Below are 23417 nucleotides of genomic sequence, written 5' to 3' on the forward strand. Positions count from 1 at the left end.
CCGGCCAGGAGACAACCCACAGAGCCTAGTCCCTCCATGTGCCAGAAGTGTACCTCCCAGCCTTGGCAGAGTAGTTCTGGAGTAGTTCCAACAGATTGTGTGCCCCTGGTTTTTCCCTAGTGGGACTGATTGAGGGTAGCTACTGGGACGTAAGTCGGGACTTGATCACTCCCGGCTGGGTCGCCTAAGTGATGGGTATGATGTTGAGAGATCCGAAACACCGTTGACCTCAGGATACATCACTGAGGATACGTCCCAGGTGCATCCATGCGATGTTTTTTAGTTATAGTTCTTCTATTTATATAGTGACTCATAGGAATAGACTATGTGACAACCAGGTATAGTCTGGTGACACCGGAGAGACGGGTGACAGCCGGAATGTAGACGGCACCCGGGTGAGCAGTATGGGTTAGTGCCCCAGCCTGTGTCCTCCGTGAGGATGAAGTCCAACAACCCTCGGTGAGGCGTTTGGGAGGGCCATGCAAGCAGCAAGCGGAACCGCAGCACCATGACCCTGCGGAACCATTGCCCAATGCCCACCACTCCTGAATAAACTGTCTGGTGCTGGGACTCTGATGCAACGCACAGGTCCTCGCTCTACTCCTGGTGAGAGCAGGAGTGGACCTGGTGAGACGTAGGAGGGGCCCGACCAGGAGACAACCCACAGAGCCTAGTCCCTCCATGTGCCAGAAGTGTACCTCCCAGCCCTGGCAGAGTAGTTCTGGAGTAGTTCCAACGGATTGTGTGCCGCTGGTTTTTCCCTAGTGGGACTGATTGAGGGTATAGCTACTGGGACGTAAGTCGGGACTTGATCAACCCCGGCTGGGTCGCCTGAGTGAGGGGTATGATGTTGAGAGACCCGGAACCCCGTTGACCTCAGGATACATCACTGAGGATACGTCCCAGGTGCATCCATGCAACGTTTTTTAGTTATGGGACTGATACTATGGGAGTGCATGGGACTGAATGGGAGTGAATGGGAGGTACTGTATGGGACTGATACTATGGGACTGAATGGGAGTGAAAGGGAGGTACTGTTAATATATGACTGATACTATGGGAGTGAATGGGAGTTACTGATACTATGGGACTGAATGGGACTGAATGGGAGTGAAAGGGAGGTACTGTTACTATGGGACTGATACTATGGGAGTGCATGGGAGTGAATGGGAGGTATTGTTACTATGAGACTGATACTATGGGAGTGAATGGGAGGGAATGTAACTGAATGGGAGGTACTGTTACTATGGGACTGACACGATGGGAGTGAATGGGACTGAATGGGAGTGAATGGGGTGTACTGTTATTATGTGACTGAATGGGAGTGAATAAAAGTGAATGGGAGTGAATGGGGGAGTGAATGGGACTGAATCGGAGTGAATGGGAGGTACTGTTACTATGGGACTGTCACTCCCATTCAGAGTGAAAGGGAGTGAATGGTAGGTACTGTTACTATGGGACTGTCACTCCCATTCACTCCCATTCAGAGTGAATGGGACTGAATGGGAGTGAGGGAGTGAATGGGAGGTACTGTTACTATGGGACTGTCACTCCCATTCAGTCCCATTCAATCCCATAGTATCAGTCCCATAGTAAAGTAATCTCTAAGATACATTGTTTTGGTCTCTGATTTTATCTGAAATCATTCCTACAACTCTACATAGGATCTGAGGGGAAATGACAATATGCAAGGTCAAATATATATGTCCCTTCTGTGTCATAAATCTTAGCCAATGGATTAATATTGCTTGTGTTTGCTAAAACAGTCAACAATCATGGTAGAAATCATGGTAAAGCACTATTTCGGGTAGCCACCATCTTGTAAATATGCACAATAAGGGTCCAGACACACCCAATAATGAAAATGGGTATTCCATTGAGTCTCTCATGGTCAGAAAACATGAAATAGACACCGAGTTTGCGTTTCTAGCTCATCTGGTTCAGAAGTTAGAGCCAAACCATATTTTCTGGGTGCCAATATTGTGGCGGCCATATTGTGGCGGCCATATTGAAATTCATGGAAACTTTCAATACAAAAAATCTTCATATTTATATCATTGATCAACCTGAGAAGTTTCGTGGATTTTGGTTTTGGTTAAAAATTTTGCCCTATTCACCCCCCATTATAACTAATAGGGGCCAATATTGCGGCGGCCATATTGGACTTCCAGCAAAAAATTTACCGGGTTGTCCATATAGGTTGTGATCCTACGGGGTCATAGATACTATTTCTGGTGGACAACCTTTGAGGTCATGGCAAATGCAGGTCAACCCCCTTTGCCCCCTGGGTATACATAATCTGGAGCAAACTCTCAGAGTGGCACTCTTATTCACTCTTTGAAACACTGTACGGGAACCCCTTTTGGTGTTTTAACTATTGAAAAATAGCAGATCTACAAGCTCATAGCGCGCCACCGAGTGGCGCGCTACGAGCTTGTAGGTCTGCTATTTTTGAAAAATCGTTTTGAACATATATTCTTTCAGAAGACTTTTTTTAAATTATTTCGACGTCAGGCCTAAATGGGTTAAGACGTTTGCTGCCGCCTTTCATTGAGTTACTTTTATTTATTTTCTCTTCTGCACCGTCTGCAATTGTATCCGTTATTTTTGCTTTTATCGCATCCTAATGTCAAATTATAATTGTGTTTAGCGTTTACGTTACGCTTGATGTTCTGCACAAAGCTCACTGAATTCAGTGAATTGCCCTGTTGAAATAAAACCACCTTGTGTTGCCTTATCTTATCCATGCTTTCATCTTTGCATGGTCAAAATAATCAGTGTTGATTTCGTCGACTAAAACTACTAAGACTACCTTTTTTCCACTGATGATAACTAAATGGAAACTAAGCTGTGATGACTAAAACTATGAGACTAAATATACTGACAATTTCGTCAACAAATAAAAACTAGACTAAAATGTTAGGAAGGGACTAGTGGACAAGAGATCCAGTATAAGTCACTCGGTTGCATGCTGAAAATATCAGTTTTCAGCAGGTGTTCAAACAGTCATTACGACGGCATCAAGGCCCGCCAAAATTCATTTTAGTCGACTAAATCGACTGTAGATTTAGTCGACTAAAATCTTACGATATTTAGTCGACTGAAACTGAAACACAAAAACATTCCGGGTGACTAAAACTAAATGAAAACTATTCAAGAAACTGGCTAAAATCTAAATGTGCTGCCCAAAATAACACTGGGTCAAATCAAGTAACTGTGATTCTGGGTTGTAATAAACAGTAGTATACATTCTTACTGATGCATTTTTTACAACTTACTGACGCCTTTGGAAAACGTCTTCAGAAAACACTGAATCTGCACATTCTGCAGCCTTCTCAACTTCACATTCAAACCTAAATATTATAAACACAATTGTTGGCTAAAAATTGATACCTGTATGTTCGGTTTTATACCAGCATCTCATGCGTTGTTAACCCATTCTGACCGGGCACCCATTTTGGTGTCGGCATCATGTTATGCTTTAGCTATTGAAAAATAGCAGATCTACAAGCTCATATCGCGCCACCGAGTGGCGCGATACGAGCTTGTAGGTCTGCTATTTTTGAAAAATCGAAGAGCGACTGAGATTTCTAGAATCTGATCTCGGTTCAGAATGGGTTAATCAGACCAGTGTGTGTCCAGTGGAAACCTCGTATGAATCTGATCTCAGGTCAGAATGGGTTTTAATGGCCGATATTTCCGATGCCGCTATGATGAGCGGTTAATCGTGCATCCATAGCTATGTATAACAGATTATGGGAGGCGGTGGCTCAGGGGAAGAGTGTCCCAATGGGAACCGCAAGGTTGCCAGTTCGAACCCTGTGGGCTCCCCCAGAGTCAGTGTCAAAGTGTCCTTGAGCAAGACACTGAACCCCTAATTGCTCCCGATGTGCTGGTTGGTGCCTTGCATGGTTTCCGCCGCCATCGGTGTGTGAATGAATGGGTGAATGTAATGCACGACCTATGTAATATAGCGCCTTGGATAAAGGCGCTATATAAATGCACCATTTACCATTTATAATGCTTTAACATGTTTGACATTTACAACAGGTTGTTCAGGATGTATTCCACAGCGTCGGGGAAGCTGTCACAGGTCAGGTAAGGTGAGGGTGTGATTTTACTCTCGTCTCCGGCTCTGTATTTACCTGTGGAAATGAAGACGACAATATACTAATCAGTCACGCCAATAGTCGTAGAAGTATCATAATTAGTAGTAGTAGTAACAGTAGGCATAGTAGTTGTACATGTAGTGTTAGTAGTAGTATCATTATTAGGAGTGGTTGCGAACGCAATGAGCACTAACTATGAGACCCTGCAGATCATGTCTGTGTGTGTGTCTGTCTGTCCCGCTGTTACACCGCTCACCACCACCAGAGGGTGCAGCTGTATCACACACACACACATTACAAGCGTTCGCTTCCCGCGTTCTCGCGTCTTACTTGTATTATTTATTTAGAACGGTAGTTAGCATTTACAGTAGTAGCATTAAGGGCAGGGGGGCAGTCAGCCAGATATTTCGTGAAGCCTCATTTGAAATCGGTAGTTCATATAATGGCCTGTTGTGGCGCTGGACTGGACCCAAAAAGCCCCATAGCTCCATAGAGGCCCATGTATTTTGGCCCAACTTCACCTAGACTGTATTACCTTAATAAACATGGTCATGAATACTTTCTTCTTCCAGTCACTAGTTTAAAGTCTAATTTCTAATGTCATAATATTCTTTTTGGAAAATTATGGTCCCATTAATTAAAGAAATGACCATAAAGTTGCGTATGTTCTGAGGGGCGTGGCTACCGTTACAGTCTATGATCGGGATTCCCCTCCCACTCGAGTCAAAATAAAAACCAACGGAGAAGAAGGGGGGAAGTCCCGCCTCGTTGTCTGGGCCAGCCAATGGCCAGCTGGTCCAAAACAGATCTAGAAAGATGGCGATTTACAGTGCATTAGAATGCAAGGGATTTCAGGCTTCATTTTACGTTCATGTTAGACCCGGGGAACGCTTTGTCCATATTTTTTACAGTCTATGATTAAGGTCCTTGCAAACGTGAAGCGAGGAATGCAGGCGTTGTTGCCCGGATCAACGACAGGTCTGTTCCAGGTCTGCTCCAGGTCTGTTCCAGAGGGGCGCAACAACGCAAGTGTAAAAAAAAAAGCTAAACAGAATCCAGGTCTAGTGAGTCGTAGGCGTGTGCACGTAACGAGCACGCTTGTTACCATTGTCTACTTGTTGTCATGTTTTTTATTTATGTTTGTAGCACAGATGATCATGGTCAAAAGAACATTTGATAGTTTCTTGTACTAGGAAGGGTCGGGGAAGGGTTGGCGTTGTTTAGTTAGGACATTTTTTTATTTATTTATAGGTTGAATTTTGTATGTAAATTAAATGTTAAAAGTAAACAAAAGATAATAATTTAAAAAAAAATGTGCTATTGAGAATGGTATATTTTACTGAACTCACCGGTTTTAACTAAAATACCCAGCATTCCTGTAAGCTGAGCCCCTCCCACATCGTCTCTGACGTCCTATGAGGAGACAAAGGATCACAACACACATGTTGCTAGGATACAAGCATGCAAAGGGGGGACAAAAACAGCAGTTGGCCAGTGTGGTTCTCCACCTTTTCTGGATCAGGGCTCACTTGTAAATCTTGACTTACTTCACCCCTGATGCAATAACCTCGGCAAGCTGATGTTAACATCAGGTTTATCCTCCCTGACTGAGAGGCGAGATAAGCATTGGCACCTATTTGTATATAAAGCCATACTCCAAAACTCTTTAAAACTGAGCTCCCTGCCATCCTTCGGTCAGTTCAAACTGAGCTCCCTGCCATCCTTCTGTCAGTTCAAACTGAGCTCCCTGCCATCCTTCAGTCAGTTCAAACTGAGCTCCCTGCCATCCTTCTGTCAGTTCAAACTGAGCTCCCTGCCATCCTTCAGTCAGTTCAAACTGAGCTCCCTGCCATCCTTCAGTCAGTTCAAACTGAGCTCCCTGCCATCCTTCGGTCAGTTCAAACTGAGCTCCCTGCCGTTCTTCAGTCAGTTCAAACTGAGCTCCCTGCCATCCTTCAGTCAGTTCAAACTGAGCTCCCTGCCATCCTTCAGTCAGTTCAAACTGAGCTCCCTGCCATCCTTCAGTCAGTTCAAACTGAGCTCCCTGCCGTTCTTCAGTCAGTTCAAACTGAGCTCCCTGCCATCCTTCTGTCAGTTCAAACTGAGCTCCCTGCCATCCTTCGGTCAGTTCAAACTGAGCTCCCTGCCATCCTTCAGTCAGTTCAAACTGAGCTCCCTGCCATCCTTCTGTCAGTTCACACTGAGCTCCCTGCCATCCTTCAGTCAGTTCAAACTGAGCTCCCTGCCATCCTTCAGTCAGTTCACACTGAGCTCCCTGCCATCCTTCTGTCAGTTCACACTGAGCTCCCTGCCATCCTTCAGTCAGTTCACACTGAGCTCCCTGCCATCCTATGGTCAGTTCAAACTGAGCTCCCTGCCATCCTATGGTCAGTTCAGACTGAGCTCCCTGCCATCCTATGGTCAGTTCAGACTGAGCTCCCTGCCATCCTATGGTCAGTTCAGACTGAGCTCCCTGCCATCCTTCGGTCAGTTCAAACTGAGCTCCCTGCCATCCTATGGTCAGTTCAAACTGAGCTCCCTGCCATCCTTCAGTCAGTTCAAACTGAGCTCCCTGCCATCCTTCAGTCAGTTCAAACTGAGCTCCCTGCCATCCTTCAGTCAGTTCAAACTGAGCTCCCTGCCATCCTTCGGTCAGTTCAAACTGAGCTCCCTGCCATCCTTCGGTCAGTTCAAACTGAGCTCCCTGCCATCCTTCAGTCAGTTCAAACTGAGCTCCCTGCCATCCTTCGGTCAGTTCAAACTGAGCTCCCTGCCATCCTTCAGTCAGTTCAAACTGAGCTCCCTGCCATCCTTCGGTCAGTTCAAACTGAGCTCCCTGCCATCCTTCAGTCAGTTCAAACTGAGCTCCCTGCCATCCTTCGGTCAGTTCAAACTGAGCTCCCTGCCATCCTTCGGTCAGTTCAAACTGAGCTCCCTGCCATCCTATGGTCAGTTCAAACTGAGCTCCCTGCCATCCTTCAGTCAGTTCAAACTGAGCTCCCTGCCATCCTATGGTCAGTTCAGACTGAGCTCCCTGCCATCCTTCAGTCAGTTCAAACTGAGCTGCTTCAATTGATCTATTTTACTGAATGTTGTTCTGTATAAAGTTCCTTTGTAATTAATATCCTGATTTATAATATTGTTTGATGTATTGTTTTTTTGACTGTATTTTGTGTATTGTAACCTCGGCTACATTGAAAATGAGGGCTTGCCCTCAACTGTATAGTATAAATAAAGGTGATGATAACATGACGACACAAAGCCCACAAAATACTTACATCTCCAATCATGGCAGCCTCTTCAGGGCTGCATCCTAGCTCCGACAGGGCCTGCGTAGGACAGAACGAAAGATGGTACATCAAACTCTCTCTCTCCCCCCCCCCCCTCCTCCTCTCTCTCTCTATTTTTTATGTATTACCATGTGTTCTTCTTGCTTACTGTAAGTCACTTTGGATCAAGAGCGTCTGCTAAATGCTTAAATTGTAAAATTATACATTGTAAACTAGCCAGACAACGGCGTCAACTCCGCGGGTGCGCACAGGAGCAGAAGCACCCACGGGCCACTGGCAAAATAATAAGCCAATATCAATATGCAGTATATGCACCCTGCACTGTCCACTGAAAGGAGAAACACTTTCCTCGTTAAATGGTACGTCAATAAGCGACCGCCACAAAGCGACTGCTTTACTGTTTATCATTGATCAAAGTGCCAACCGAAAACACAAAACTCGGGTTTTTTTCCACCGCTGGGGGGGGGGGGGGGAAGGGGGTGGGGGGGGGGGGGCGGGGGCGTGGCTTCACCCACTGCCGTTAACCCATTCTGACCGGGCACCCATTTTGGTGTCGGCATCATGTTGTGCTTTACCTATTGAAAAATAGCAGACATACAAGCTCGTATCGCGCCACCGAGTGGCGCGATACGAGCTTGTAGGTCTGCTATTTTTGAAAAATCGAAGACACTTTTAGAATCTGATCTCAGGTCAGAATGGGTTAATAATGAAACTGTCAGGATGTAATAGACATCTTTAGAATCTGATCTCAGGTCAGAATGGGTCCTCTGTAGCCGGACCTGTGTGAAGAAGGCTGGTTGCGGTTTCCCCACCACGGTGGCCGTGCGGTCTGCAGCGTACTCCAGGGCGGCGACAAAGGGCCCCGGGCCCAGCGCCAGGCCGTCCTCACGGCGGTAATAGCGGGCTTTGTGGATGGCGATGAGAGGAGCTCCGTCCAGGACCAACCTGAACACATCACACAGTACAGGACCAACCTGAACACATCACACAGTACAGGACCAACCTGAACACATCACACAGTACAGGACCAACCTGAACACATCACACAGTACAGGACCAACCTGAACACATCACACAGTACAGGACCAACCTGAACACATCAGTCACACACAATAGTCATTCATTGTAGAGCGTCTCTGTCTCTCTCTCTGTCTCTCTCTGTTTCTCTCTGTCTCTCTCTGTCTCTCTCTGTTTCTCTCTGTCTCTCTGTCTCGCTCTGTCTCTCTCTGTCTCTCTGTCTCTCTGTCTCTCTCTGTCTCTCTCTGTCTCTCTGTCTCTCTGTCTCTCTCTGTCTCTCTCTGTTTCTCTCTGTCTCTCTGTCTCTCTCTGTCTCTCTGTCTCTCTGTCTCTCTCTGTCTCTCTGTCTCTCTGTCTCTCTCTGTCTCTCTCTGTCTCTCTGTCTCTCTCTGTCTCTCTCTATCTCTCTCTGTCTCTCTCTCTGTCTCTCTCTGTCTCTCTGTCTCTCTCTGTCTCTCTCTGTCTCTCTCTGTCTCTCTCTGTCTCTCTGTCTCTCTCTATCTCTCTCTGTCTCTCTCTCTGTCTCTCTCTCTCTGTCTCTCTGTCTCTCTCTGTCTCTCTCTATCTCTCTCTGTCTCTCTCTCTCTGTCTCTCTGTCTCTCTCTGTCTCTCTCTATCTCTCTCTGTCTCTCTCTCTGTCTCTCTCTCTCTCTGTCTCTCTCTGTCTCTCTGTCTCTCTCTGTCTCTCTCTCTCTCTGAGTGGGTGTGGATGTGCTGCTGAGTTTGTGAGAAGCGTTTGGTTTGTTTTCCTAAGTTTGTTTCTTTCAAACTTTCCTTTTCTTTTTTTCTTTGATTTGTTAGTTAGTAACAGTTTTCACAGTGGGTTCAGTTTAATTTTGGTGTTACGTGTGCGGCCAGCCGCTGTGCTGGGCGCATTGTTAATTTGTTTGGTAAACAATGAATGCGCTAATACCAGGACTGACAAGGAAACACGGCATTAAGATTGCCTCTGCTATTCCTTGTTCAGTAGAACAATGTGGGTTAGCTGTCGGAGAAGTTATTGGGTACAACAATGTGAAATCTGCCGCGCGCATGAATGGCGCGGTGGTGATTTTTGTTGACAGTGTTGACAAAGTGCACGTTTTAGTGGAACGTGGCGTTGTGATAAACGGATCACTTGTTTCTGTGTCTCCCCTTTCTACACCGTCCAAAAGAGTCATGATCTCTAATGTCCCGCCGTTCATCAATGACGCCGATTTGGCGAGAGAATTGTCCAGGTATGGAAAGATTATTTCATCGATAAAAAAGCTACCGTCGGGATGCAAGTCCCCGCTATTGAAGCACGTTGTTTCGCATAGACGGCAGGTCCTTATGATCCTGAATAGGACAGATGAGGAACTTAATCTGGTATTTAGCGTCAAAGTCGATGATTTTAATTATACAGTATATGCAACTTCTGGCACTATGAAGTGCTTTAAATGTGGACTGGAGGGGCACTTGGCCCGTGCGTGTCCTGGAGGAGACACAGACCCACCCACTGAACAGGGGGAGGAGGAGGGGGCTGCGGGGGGCGCGCAGCAGAGTCAGGATGGTGTGAGTGAGGAGCAGATAGTCCAGGCACCGGTGCCTAAGGCTAGGGTCAGGGCTAAGGTTACAGTTCATGACCAACCTACCCCTGTCGCAACGGGGACAGAGCAGGCACCTGATACAGAACAGGCAACGGGTTCAGGAGAACAGGAGAAACAGAAAGACAGTGAAAGACAGGCACAGAGCACAGCAGGTGTCAGTCAGAAAGGAAGTGTGGGTGTTGATGAAACAGTTCAGATGGATACAACTGCAGAGGTTAATACTCTCAAAAGAAAAGGAAAGGATAATAAGGGCACTCAAGCAAAAAAAGGATTTAAGTCAGATATTCTCACCCAGAAGGAGAAACAGACAGAGTGTGTGTCTAAAGACATAGAGTTTGAGGAGGTGGTGGAGGAGGAGGGGGGGGAAGAGGAGGAGGAGGAGGAGGAGGAGGAGGGAGGAGTTGAAGAATGGGGGGATTGTGATGACAGTGAGTTGTCCCAATATAGTTTTTCAAGTCAGCCTGTGTTTGGTCCACAGTCTGTGAATTCACTAAAGGATAAACATTATGATATCAGGCAAATTCAAAGGTTTCTGCAGACAACAAAAAATATGAAAAATGTAGAAGTTGCAGATCATTTTGGGGATGTAAATCTGTTTATAAAATCTGTCAGATCTCAGATGAAGGACAAATCAGAGAATGGTTATACCTCTCAAGAGGTGTACAGACTGAAAAAAATGGTTCAGAAGCTCAATTCCAGGTTAAATGGAGGCTCAAATGCTAAATAAGACTAGCTGTCTTCTGTGGGTTTTGTTTTTGTTTGTTTTTTTCACATTAGAAGTCATGAGTGATTTCAGGGTTGCCACACTTAATTTAAATGGTGCCAGAGATGTGAAGAAAAGAGCAAGTTTTTTTGAATTGGTCAAGTTAAAAAATATTAATGTGTGTTTAGTACAGGAAACGCACAGTGACACTCTGAATGAGACTGACTGGAGGATGGAGTGGGAAGGAGAGGTTATTTTAAGCCACCTTCATAACAACAGTGGTGGAGTGGCACTTCTTTTTTCCAAAGACTTTGCGCCAAAATCCTTTGAGGTTGAGGAAATCGTAAAGGGCAGATTTATAGTTGTCAGGGCCAAGTATGAATTATTTTCTATGGTTTTTATTAATGTATATGCTCCTAATTTGGGAAATGCTAGAGTTCATTTTTTAAATGAACTCAGCAACTTTTTGAATCTGTGTGGGCCTGAGGAATATTTATACCTGGCTGGTGATTTTAATTGTACTGAAAATGATCAGGTTGACCGTAACCATGTTGAGCCTCATGGTCCCTCTAAAGCAGCCATGCAGCGGCTGGTGGAAACAAACAGTTTAACTGATGTTTGGAGAGAATTTCATGGCAAGCAAAGACAGTACACATGGGTCCAGAGCAGAGACAGTTATTTGTCTATGGCCAGATTGGACAGATTATATTGTTTTAAGCATCATTTTAGCATTTTTAAAAAGTGTATTATACTGCCTGTTGGGTTTTCAGATCACTCAATGGTACTGTGTAATGTTTTTATTGCTAATGTAAAGCACAGATCTGCATACTGGCATTTTAACACTGCTCTTTTATTAGATGTGCATTTTAAAGAGAGTTTTATTTTTCTTTGGAGTGGGCATCAATCCAGAAAGAGTGATTTTATTTCCTTGAAACAATGGTGGGATTGTGGAAAGGTGGAAATCAAGCAGTTTTGTCAACAGTACACTTTCAATGTCTCCCGTGACATCACCAGATCCATGAATGATCTGGAGATTGAAATCGTGGAGCTGCAGAATGTAGCATCCACAGGAAATCGAGGCAGTATTGATGACCTCAAATACAAAAAAGCCGCTTTGGCTGACCTGCTGGGCTCTAAGGCGCAGGGGGCGCTGGTCCGGTCGCGGTTCCAGAGCGAGGCTCTAATGGACTCGCCGTCAAAGTTTTTTTTTGGTCTGGAGAAGAAGAAGGGACAGAGCAGGTTCATCCATGCTCTGCGCTCCGACGACGGACAACTGCTCACTGAGGCCAGTGACATCCGCCAGAGAGCAGTGGACTTTTATTCCCACCTGTACAACAGTGAGTACAGCGAGGATGAGGAGGCTTTCGATCTGTTCTGCAGTGGGCTGCCCAAGGTATCAAAGGGGACCAACAAAGAGATGGAGGGTCCTCTGACTACAGAGGAGCTACATGCAGCGCTGCAGAGTATGCAAGGGGGTAAGGCCCCTGGCATAGATGGACTACCACCTGAGTTCTTTAGGGCTTTTTGGGACACTCTTAAAGGAGACATTGTGGATGTCTACAATGAATGCTTTCAAGACTCTTTTCTGCCCCAGAGCTGCAGGAGGGCAGTATTGACTTTATTGCCAAATTGCCAAAGAAGGGTGACCTACAGGAGATAAAGAACTGGCGGCCGGTCTCTCTATTGTGCACGGAGTATAAGCTGCTTTCCAAAGCCCTGGCCAACAGGCTGAAGAAGGTGTTGGAGCAGGTCGTCCACCGGACCCAGACATACTGCGTGCCCGGCAGGTCCATAGTTGACAATGTGTCACTAATTCGGGATCTTTTGGACGTCTCCGGTTCTTTGGGTTTAGATGTCGGGCTGGTCTCATTGGATCAGGAAAAGGCTTTTGATCGTACTGAGCACTGTTACCTCTGGAAAGTGTTACAGAGGTACGGCCTCAGTGACGGTTTTATTGCCAGGATCAAGGTGATGTATGAAGACATTGAAAGTGTATTGAAATTCAATGGGGGTCTATGTAAACCTTTTAAAGCAACACGGGGAATTAGGCAGGGGTGTGCAATGTCTGGTATGCTCTACTCTCTGTCAATTGAACCCTTGTTGCACAACATTCGCTCCAAGGTTAATGGTTTAAGTTTTTCTAATACACGTTTTATTTTATCTGCATATGCAGATGATGTTGTTATCATCATCAAAAATCAAGATGATGTCACGAAGTTGGGGAATATTGTTGAAACTTTTGGTAATATTTCCTCTGCAAAAGTGAACTGGGCCAAAAGTGAGGCCTTGGCAGTTGGAAGTTGGTCTGCAGGTTTGCCTAAGCTGCCAGGAGGGTTAATGTGGAGGAGGGGAGGTTTGAAGTACCTGGGGGTTTATTTGGGCGATAAACAAACCGAAGAAAAGAACTGGGAAGGAGTGGTGGAAAAGGTGGAGGGAAAACTGGCAAAGTGGAGGTGGCTATTACCACAAATGTCATACAGAGGAAGGGTTCTGATTATTAACAACCTAGTGGCATCAACTCTTTGGCACAGGCTGAAGTGTATGGAGCCCCCTGCTGGTCTGTTAAATAAAGTGCAATCAATAATGGTTAATTTCTTTTGGGACAAACTGCATTGGGTTTCACAGAGTGTACTTTATCTGTCAAAAGAGGAGGGGGGTCAGGGGCTAATTCACCTCGAAAGCAGAACAGCAGCTTTTAGGTTACAGCACGTACAACGGTACCTCACGGGAGGCTCTGAAGTGGTTTGGAAACCAATAATGGACATTATTTTAAGGAAAGTAGCAGGGTTGGGGTTAGATGCTTCTTTGTTTTTGGTAGACTGTAAATGTTTTAGGTTGTGTGATTTGTCTCCTTTTTATCAGGGGCTTTTTAGAGCCTGGTCGCTTTTTAAATGGAACAGGCTGGAGCCCGCATCTTCGTTGTACTGGCTCCTAGAGGAGCCTTTAATGCACGGGGCCCGACTGGATGTGCAGGATGGAAGCAGACCGGGGCTCACACAGCGTCTGGTGTCAGCTGGGACAGTAAAATTCAAGCATGTTGTGGATGTAGCTGGTCCAGGACTCTACAACACAGAGGCAGCAGCCTCCTTGCTGGGTCTAAGATCAAGGCGGCACACAAGAGACATTCTAAACGAATGGATTAAGAGGCTGAGTAAGGAGGAACTGGATATGCTACCGGACTATTTTAGTGGGGTGGAGCATCCTGATGGAGGGGATCCGTTCCCTGAGTTGGGTCTTGAAGTGGACCAAACTGGTTTGGTGGGGTTTTTTTCGAGACCCCAAAGTGAGACCACTACAGACTTGTACATGCTGAGGGGGAAGGCATTGTACAAACACTGTGTAAAGGCTTTGAACAAAACACAGCTGAGTGGGGAAACAGACACTGTATGGAGAGAGACTTTAAAGATGGACGATGTTCGCAAACCAGTTTGGAGGGTGCTTTATAAGCCACCTCTAAACAAGAGATCAGGGGATCTACAGTGGAGGATTTTGAAGGGGGCGCTGGGCGTTAACAGTTTTGTCTCTAAGATAAATCCCTCAGTGTCCACTAAGTGCCCTTTCTGTGATGAGCCGGAAACCATTTTTCATTGCTTCATGGAATGTTTCAGGTTACAAGCTTTATTTGACACTTTAAAAGTGTTTTTTTCATGTTGTGATGAGGACTGGTGCGAAATGGGTTTTATTCTTGGTGCTGGTTACAGCAAGGACAATGCAAAGAAGTGGCAGGTTTTAAATTTTGTAGTGGGACAGGCTAAACTGGCCATTTACAAAACTAGAAAGAACCAAATGTTGAATGGTTCAGGGGTGGAGCTCTTGCCAATGTTTAAGGCGTTGGTAAAGGCCAGAGTCAGAGTGGACTTTGGGTTCTATTCACTTATGAATGATCTCGATTATTTTGTGTTTCAGTGGTGCTTTAATGAGGCGCTGTGTTCTGTGGTGGAGGAACAGTTGGTTTTTAATTATGTATTGTTATAGGTTTGAGCTATTTTTGAATTGATGTCATGCTTTTAAAACTATTGTAATGTAATTTAATAGAAAATAAAGGATTTCTAAAAAATCAAAAAAAAAATCTCTGTCTCGCTCTGTCTCTCTCTCTCTCTCTCTATATCTCTCTCTGTCTCTCTGTCTCTCTCTATCTCTCTCTGTCTCTCTATCTCTCTCTGTCTCTCTCTCTGTCTCGCTCTGTCTCTCTCTGTCTCTCTGTCTCTCTCTGTCTCTCTGTCTCTCTCTATCTCTCTGTCTCTCTCTATCTCTCTCTGTCTCTCTCTCTCTCTGTCTCTCTCTCTCTCTGTCTCTCTCTGTCTCTCTGTCTCTCTCTGTCTCTCTGTCTCTCTGTCTCTCTCTATCTCTCTCTGTCTCTCTCTATCTCTCTCTGTCTCTCTCTCTGTCTCTCTGTCTCTCTGTCTCTCTCTATCTCTCTCTGTCTCTCTCTATCTCTCTCTGTCTCTCTCTCTGTCTCTCTGTCTCTCTCTATCTCTCTCTGTCTCTCTCTCTGTTTCTCTCTGTCTCTCTCTGTCTCTCTCTATCTCTCTCTGTCTCTCTGTCTCTCTCTATCTCTCTTTGTTTCTCTCTATCTCTCTCTGTCTCTCTCTATCTCTCTCTGTCTCTCTGTCTCTCTCTATCTCTCTCTGTTTCTCTCTATCTCTCTCTGTCTCTCTCTCTCTCTCTCTCTGTCTGTCTCTCTGTCTCTCTCTATCTCTCTCTGTTTCTCTCTGTCTCGCCCCCTTTCATGACGACGAGCAGCCCTGGAAGATAATTTCCCATAGACGTTTCAGAAACTATTTATTTAAAGACATGTAAGCCTCAGACAAAGCCAACTGGGATGGTGACAAATCATGACAATAAATAAGAAAATTGGGGCCAAACAAATAATTAGAAAGAAGAAAAACAACAAAAAAAGGTTTTGTATCCTGCCCTTTTTTATTCTTTCTAATTATTCATTCATTCATTCAAGTTTTGTTTATTCTCAAAATTACACTGACTAATCAAACTCATTTTCAGTGTCGTCGAGTAATACAATATCATATAGAAAATACATGTGAATTACATTACATAGGTTTACAAATAAAAAGCTAAGATAGATTTCAAAGCAATCTAAAAACATTATTATCTGAGTTGTCCGAGGCTTACAGGTCTTCAAATTAAATACTTTCTGAAACGTCTATGGGAAAAATGAATGGGAAATGCTCTTCTGGGCCCGCTCGTCAGGGGGCGGGACTGCGACGCTCTATAACGCAGTTACTTGTCTTAATGAAGTATTCCAAGTGTGTTCCTGTACTAATCAATGCCTGTAGATTATGACGTGTGTTGAGAGTCTGGTAGTTTGTTAACAGTGTATTCAACCTGAACGCTTTGTTGAGAGTTTGGTAGTTTGTTAACAGTGTATTCAACCTGAACGCTTTGTAGAGAGTTTGGTAGTTTGTTAACAGTGTATTCAACCTGAACGCTTTGTTGAGAGTTTGGTAGTTTGTTAACAGTGTATTCAACCTGAACGCTGTGTTGAGAGTTTGGTAGTTTGTTAACAGTGTGTTCAACCTGAACGCTGTGTTGAGAGTCTGGTAGTTTGTTAACAGTGTGTTCAACCTGAACGCTGTGTTGAGAGTTTGGTAGTTTGTTAACAGTGTGTTCAACCTGAATGCTTTGTTGAGAGTCTGGTAGTTTGTTAACAGTGTGTTCAACCTGAATGCTTTGTTGAGAGTTTGGTAGTTTGTTAACAGTGTGTTCAACCTGAATGCTTTGTTGAGAGTCTGGTAGTTGAAGTGTTCAGGAGCCAATCCAATCACTACCGCGTTGGGCTCGGATGTGTCAATACCTGCACACACACACACACACACACACACACACACACACACACACACACACACACACACACACACACACACACACACACACACACACACACACACACATTATGTGAGCTTGTAGACCATACCTGGGCAACTTGCAGCCCTTGGCTGGGGCCACATGCGGCCCCCACCATCACTTAATGCGGCCCTCAGGTTAATATCAGAATAGAGAGTATGCACATGCATGCTTTTCCCATTAGGACACCCCCCCCCCCCCTCATCTAGACTGAGTGGCAGAACATGGAGTGTTGGAGTTTGGAAGCGCTCGTTGTAAATCACTCCACCGTCCTGCCGTACCACCTGTTTCTGAATGTCACATGATGCAGGAGGCAGCAACATGTCTATGGTGGATTTTCATGAAACAAAAACTTTGCAGATAGAAAGAGGATAATTCAAGCTTTTCGTAACAGCTGCAATGTTGGTGGTGAGTTTAACGTTGTTTAATGCAATCAGACAGGACTTTTCTGTGTCAAGGCCAGGAAGTAGTTTTTGCCACTCAGTGGGCGTTCCCGCATAACTTCCATGTACGATGATGTCATCGGCAATAGATCGGCAATTTTTGCTACGACAGTAATATGCAATGTGGCCCCCCTGGAGTGAGTGTGGCACTGGAAATATCGTGGCCATTCTGACCTGAGATCAGATTCATACGAGGTTTCCACTGGACACCTGATGAACCCATTCTGACCTGAGATCAGATTCTAAAAAATGTCAGTCGTTCTTCGATTTTTCTAAAATAGCAGACCTACAAGCTCATAGCGCGCCACTCGGTGGCGCGCTATGAGCTTGTAGATCTGCTATTTTTCAATAGCTAAAGCATAACATGACGCTGACACCAAAATGGGTTCCCGTTCAGAATGGGTTAATAACATCACTAATCATAATAGTTGAAATGTTTTAAGTCTGTGCCTGTGGGTTTCCAATGAACCAATGAAAAGCAGTGAGGACTAAACAAGCACTTGTGACTATACTAAATAATAATAATAATGACATTATAAGTCCACTGGGAACACACATTCTTTCTTCTATCTCCTGAAAAGAAACAAAATGAATAAACACAAAACCGTTATGTTGCAGAGCTGATGTGAGCTGATGCAGTACCGGTGAAGTCCTCCAGGGCGCGCTGTTCCAGCAGCAGTAGAGGTCTGTGTTGCCGCTGCTCCACCAGCCTCCTCGCTGCCGTCAGAGACGTGAAGATCTCGTGCTCCTGCCAAAGGCCAAAGGTCAGCAGAACGCCCACAATGTTCATGTCAGGGAATCACAATATTAATGTGTCTTTTTTTGCCCATGGACCCCTATCTGAAAGTCACTATCTTTTTGTGCAATGGATCCAGGGGGGCAGTCAGACAGATATTTCGTGAAGCCACACTAAGGAAATCGGGATTTCCTGAAAGTTCATATAATGGCCTGTTGTGGCGCTGTCACTGGACCCAAAAAAAAAACCCATAGCCCCATAGAAGTCCATGTATTTGGGCCCAACTTCACCTAGACTGTATTACCTTAATAAACATGGTCATGAATACTTTCTGCTTCCAGTCACTAGTTTAAAGTCTCATTTCTAATGTCATAATATTCTTTTTGGTAAATTATGGTCCCATTTATTAAAGAAATTACCATAAAGTCGCGTATGTTCTGAGGGGCGTGGCTACCGTTACAGTCTATGATCGGGATTCCCCTCCCACTCGAGTCAAAATAAAAACCAACTAAGAAGAAGGGGGGGAAGTCCCGCCTCGTTGTCTGGGCCAGCCAATGGGCCAGCTGGGCCCAAACGGATCTAGAAAGATGGCGACTTACAGTGCAAGGAATTACTGGCTTCATTTTACGTCCATGTTAGACCCGGGGAACGCTTTGTCCATATTTTTTACAGTCTATGAATGGATCCCATCACGCCATACAAGATTTATGTTGTTAAAATGTTAAAAAATTATATCTACAGCCCCTCCCTGGATCCCTCCTGTGTCCAGTTTTGTGTGTGTGTGTGTGTGTGTGTGTGTGTGTGTGTGTGTGCACAAACTTTGTCCTACACACAAACAATAAATCCCATTGACAATGAATGGACAATTTTGAGTGTCTGTGTATACACATTGCATAACACAAACATTGAAGACGAAGGTGCACGCAAATTGTGATTGACCGGAATGAGAAGATGACGTATGATGAAAAGAGCGCCCCTCACACACACAACAACTTTATAATAAAAAGATAGAAGCCAAACGCTTGTAGGCCTAGATCAGGGGTGGGCAACTTTGACGATGGAGAGGGCCACTATACTTACACACTCACTCCCTAGGGCCATATATTACTGTCGTAGCAAAAATAGCCGATCTACAAGCTCAAAACGTGTCGCAGCGCGACGCGTTTTGTATTTTTGTAAAATTTACATTTTTATGTAATTTCAAATGCCTTTAATTATACGTGTGTTGAGCATTGAGCTACTAATTTAGACTGAAGTAATTAAAGCAGGTCATGTTTTGCATGTTGTGGAATTGTAAACAGCTGAAACCAATATTATAATCAGTATTCTGACATTAACCTGAGGGTGGGGGCCGCATGTGGCCCCCGGGCCGCCACTTGCCCACCCCTGGCCTAGATGAATAAAAAGAATAGTACTGTATGTAGGGTTAAATTGTTTAAACATTTGATGTACATGGGTACAGATCCTCACGGACCTCCATTAGATATGATTGTCTTTTTCTTGTCTCTGGGATCCTAATCTACACTGTAGCCTAAGAACCTCAGTGTTCATTCAACTCTGAGTGTAACCAAATGGACCCTTAATAAGGGTAAGTTACAGAACGGGTAAAGAAGGTCCATTTGGTTCAGAACAAAGAAGGTGTTTCACCTGGAGGTCAAAGTTGAGTCGCGTCAGTCTTTCCAGGAGATTCCTCTTGCTCTCCTTGGTGGTGTTGGTCACAAACTTCACCGCTACGGACGCCTTTCGCAACCTGTCAACAACGAGAACAACGACCGAACCCTTAAAGAGGTGATGCAGGAGCGCCGATGGCAGAGCTATTGAATCGCAGAGTACCACATATAGTATAGTATGCTTTAGCTGTGGAAAAATATCAGATCTACAAGCCAGACCTACAAGCTCATATAGCGCGCCACCGAGTGGCGCGCTATATGAGCTTGTAGGTCTGCTATTTTTGAAAAATCTTGAAAATGTGGTGCAAATCTTTCACTTTTCGCTTCAGAGCGAACGTTTTTAACTCAAATCTTTGCTTCTGGGGGGGGGGGGGGTCCCTGGAACGACATATTTTCAGATGGGGGTCGGCGGCCAAATACATATAGTTTTTGGGGTCCTTGACATGAAATATTGTATAGAAATATATATAGTATAGTACACCACACATTTAGGGCAGATTCGTTCCCGAATACGATCGCCTAGTCCCCGCTGGCCATGATTCACATTGGCCACATTGGTAATTATTCCACACCCGAGTACACTTCATTCAACTATTCAATGCTTTTACATTGCATTGATCCGTAATCCGAGTACACTTCATTCAACTGTATTCAATGCTTTTACATTGCATTGATCCGTATTCCGAGTACACTTCATTCTGCTATTCAATGCTTTCACATTGCATTGATCCGTATTCCGAGTACACTTCATTCAACTATTCAATGCTTTCACATTGCATTGATCCGTAATCCGAGTACACTTCATTCAACTATTCAATGCTTTTACATTGCATTGATCCGTATTCCGAGTACACTTCATTCAACTGTATTCAATGCTTTTTACATTGCATTGATCCGTATTCCGAGTACACTTCATTCAGCTGTGTTCAATGCTTTTACATTGCATTGATCCGTATTCCGAGTACACTTCATTCTGCTATTCAATGCTTTTACATTGCATTGATCCGTATTCAGAGTACACTTCATTCAGCTGTATTCAATGCTTTCACATTGCATTGATCCGTATTCCGAGTACACTTCATTCAGCTGTATTCAATGCTTTCACATTGCATTGATCCGTATTCAGAGTACACTTCATTCAGCTGTATTCAATGCTTTCACATTGCATTGATCCGTATTCAGAGTACACTTCATTCAGCTGTGTTCAATGCTTTTCACATTGCATCTATCCGTATCCGAGACTCGGATCCGGATCGATGCAATGTGAAAGCATGTGAATACAGTGTACTCGGACTCCGAGTACACTTCAGTCAGTCCCCATGCGGTCCCGGCCGGGAATGGCTGGGTGATCCGCTCCCGGGAACGTTACGCAGCATTCACCAACCAAGTGGTTCCGAGTGTGCACCCGGGACGGGACCATAGTGTGAATCTGCCCATAGTGTCCACCGTGAGATTGGGAGGTCGGGGTTCGATCCATGGCCTGGTTATAACCCATTCTGACCGGGCACCCATTTTGGTGTCAGCATCATGTTATGCTTTAGCTATTTAAAAATAGCAGATCTACAAGCTCATATCGCGCCACCGAGTGGCGCGATACGAGCTTGTAGGTCTGCTATTTTTTGAAAACTCGAAGAGCGACTGACATTTTTAGAATCTGATCTCGGGTCAGAATGGGTTCGTCAGACCAGTGTGTGTCCGGCGGAAACCTCGTATGAATCTGATCTCAGGTCAGAATGGGATAAAGACTATAAATAAATGGGGACCCCAACCACGCCTCCCTGCTTGGCACGCAGAGTCAAGGGTTGGCATACTGTATATGTACAGTACCTGTTGAGGGCGTCCTGTGCGCCGGGGACAGCCGTGTCCTCCATGTGCAGAGTTCCACTCAGGTCGACGAGGACGGCCTTCAGTGTGCGTCTGCCCGCCATACTGACGCCTGCACTGCAGGGCAACAGACAACCATGCATACATTAGTCTACAGACAACTTACAACCATGCATACATTAGTCTACAGACAACTTACAACCATGCATACATTAGTCTACAGACAACAGACAACCATGCATACATTAGTCTACAGACAACAGACAACCATGCATACATTAGTCTACAGACAACAGACAACCATGCATACATTAGTCTACAGGCAACAGACAACCATGCATACATTAGTCTACAGGCAACAGACAACCATGCATACATTAGTCTACAGACAACAGACAACCATGCATACATTAGTCTACAGACAACAGACAACCATGCATACATTAGTCTACAGGCAACAGACAACCATGCATACATTAGTCTACAGACAACAGACAACCATGCATACATTAGTCTACAGACAACAGACAACCATGCATACATTAGTCTACAGGCAACAGACAACCATGCATACATTAGTCTACAGGCAACAGACAACCATGCATACATTAGTCTACAGGCAACAGACAACCATGCATACATTAGTCTACAGACAACAGACAACCATGCATACATTAGTCTACAGACAACAGACAACCATGCATACATTAGTCTACAGGCAACAGACAACCATGCATACATTAGTCTACAGGCAACAGACAACCATGCATACATTAGTCTACAGGCAACAGACAACCATGCATACATTAGTCTACAGACAACAATGCATACATTAGTCTACAGACAACAGACAACCATGCACACATTAGTCATAACCACATGAAAGCTGCAACCATTCATGATTATTTTATTTCTTTTGTATGCTGTGTTAGAGATTATTAGAGTAAACCTACCCTAATAATAGTTTTATGTAATAGTTTAATCTTTTCTTATTTCTTATTCTTACTAGTCTTATTACGTTTGAAATGTACTAGGTATTTGTATGCTATATGTCCTGTATGTCAGTCCTGTTTGTATTGTTTGATGTTTGATGTCTGGGGACTGCAGATGGAAATTAGCAAGTCTTGCTAAATCTGGTATATTTACACTGCATTTTTAATGTAATGTTCATCAATATACACTGTCCCGACCAAATAAACGAATAAAGTTAAGTATGAACCCTGAGTCTACAGTGAACTGTCTGGAGTCTGGAGTGAACTGGAACTGAGTTGGCTCTGTAGTCTGTACTTGGACCGCTTCATCCAGTCTACATGATTGTAATGTGCTATTTTTGGCTAATTTGTTTATTTGAAAAGGATCCCCACCCATTAGCTTATGCCATGGCAATCAGCTATAGTAGCCTATATATAAAACAGAAACGGGTTCGAACTAACATGCAAATTAATTAAGTAAATTCCCCTGCACCTTTTTCATGGAGGCTGATTCATTAAATTATTCCTATAAATTACTGTTTTTTTTTTCATTGAGTTTGTCTTAGAACTATAGTACAATGTGACCCTCCTAAACAGTCTCCCTCTCAGCTTAACTGTTTTTGATTGATTGAAATATTTATTTAACAGTTTGCAGAATTACAGTATGTATTTCGAGCACAACAATACAAAGAAAGACTAACTGTGAGTGGAGTGGACGACCCAAAGCATTACACAAGAGGGTCCACCCTTGTTCAATCAATTAATCTGTCTGTCTTCCCTCCTTTGTCTGTCTCTCCTACAATGTATAGGACAGCGTTATTGCTGCTGTCTGTCTAGAGATAGATCATCAGTGTGCTACTATTTAGATTTTCTACAGGTTGTTGTGATCATGGTCATGGATGATTGTAAACCGCTCGTGCTCGTCGAGTCGTAACACAATACTAGTATCTGTACAACGCTGCAACGCATTGTCATTGCATATCAATAACACCATTATATTAATTCATTACATATTCAAATTATTCATAAAGCGTGCTATATTACCGTGATATTAACCTTCACAAGTACACTTCCATCTGACTGCTGCTGCTGATGTTTACTGTTGTCTCCTTCTCTCTGCTGGGGAAATACTGAGTTTCCTGCGCCGATAGACTCTATGCTGCGCCCCGGAGGATTGGAGGGGAGAAAATACAGTCTGAAAGAAAAATGATTGAAATGATTGTT

At 44.4% G+C, this 23417-nt stretch overlaps 2 protein-coding genes and 1 long non-coding RNA gene across 5 annotated transcripts in view; 1 reads left to right on the forward strand and 2 right to left on the reverse strand.

The window, feature by feature from the left end:
- LOC310879282 (histone-lysine N-methyltransferase Smyd1-like) overlaps positions 1 to 23417 on the reverse strand; it is a 294932-nt gene that overhangs the window by 189513 nt on the left and 82002 nt on the right. The window lies entirely within an intron of this gene.
- LOC310879296 overlaps positions 1 to 23417 on the forward strand; it is a 229250-nt gene that overhangs the window by 141328 nt on the left and 64505 nt on the right. The window lies entirely within an intron of this gene.
- On the reverse strand, positions 3690 to 23302 carry hdhd2 (haloacid dehalogenase-like hydrolase domain containing 2). Of its 2 annotated transcripts, none has more exons than XM_083793468.1 (9): positions 23238 to 23302; positions 21226 to 21334; positions 19376 to 19478; positions 17635 to 17740; positions 16415 to 16499; positions 8179 to 8344; positions 7388 to 7438; positions 5459 to 5522; positions 3690 to 4145 (listed from the first exon to the last, which is right to left on the reverse strand). In XM_083793468.1, exons 2-9 carry the CDS (start codon positions 21324 to 21326, stop codon positions 4042 to 4044), a joined length of 780 nt encoding a protein of 259 aa, XP_083649594.1. In that variant the 5' UTR covers positions 21327 to 21334; positions 23238 to 23302; the 3' UTR covers positions 3690 to 4041. The 2 variants fall into 2 exon arrangements, with proteins under 2 accessions (XP_083649594.1, XP_083649593.1); XM_083793467.1 differs by having other exon boundaries at positions 21226 to 21339; positions 23238 to 23293.

This window comes from Protomyctophum parallelum, assembly GCF_964188405.1.
Source record: "Protomyctophum parallelum genome assembly, chromosome: 21".
Classification (NCBI taxonomy): Eukaryota; Metazoa; Chordata; class Actinopteri; order Myctophiformes; family Myctophidae; genus Protomyctophum; species Protomyctophum parallelum.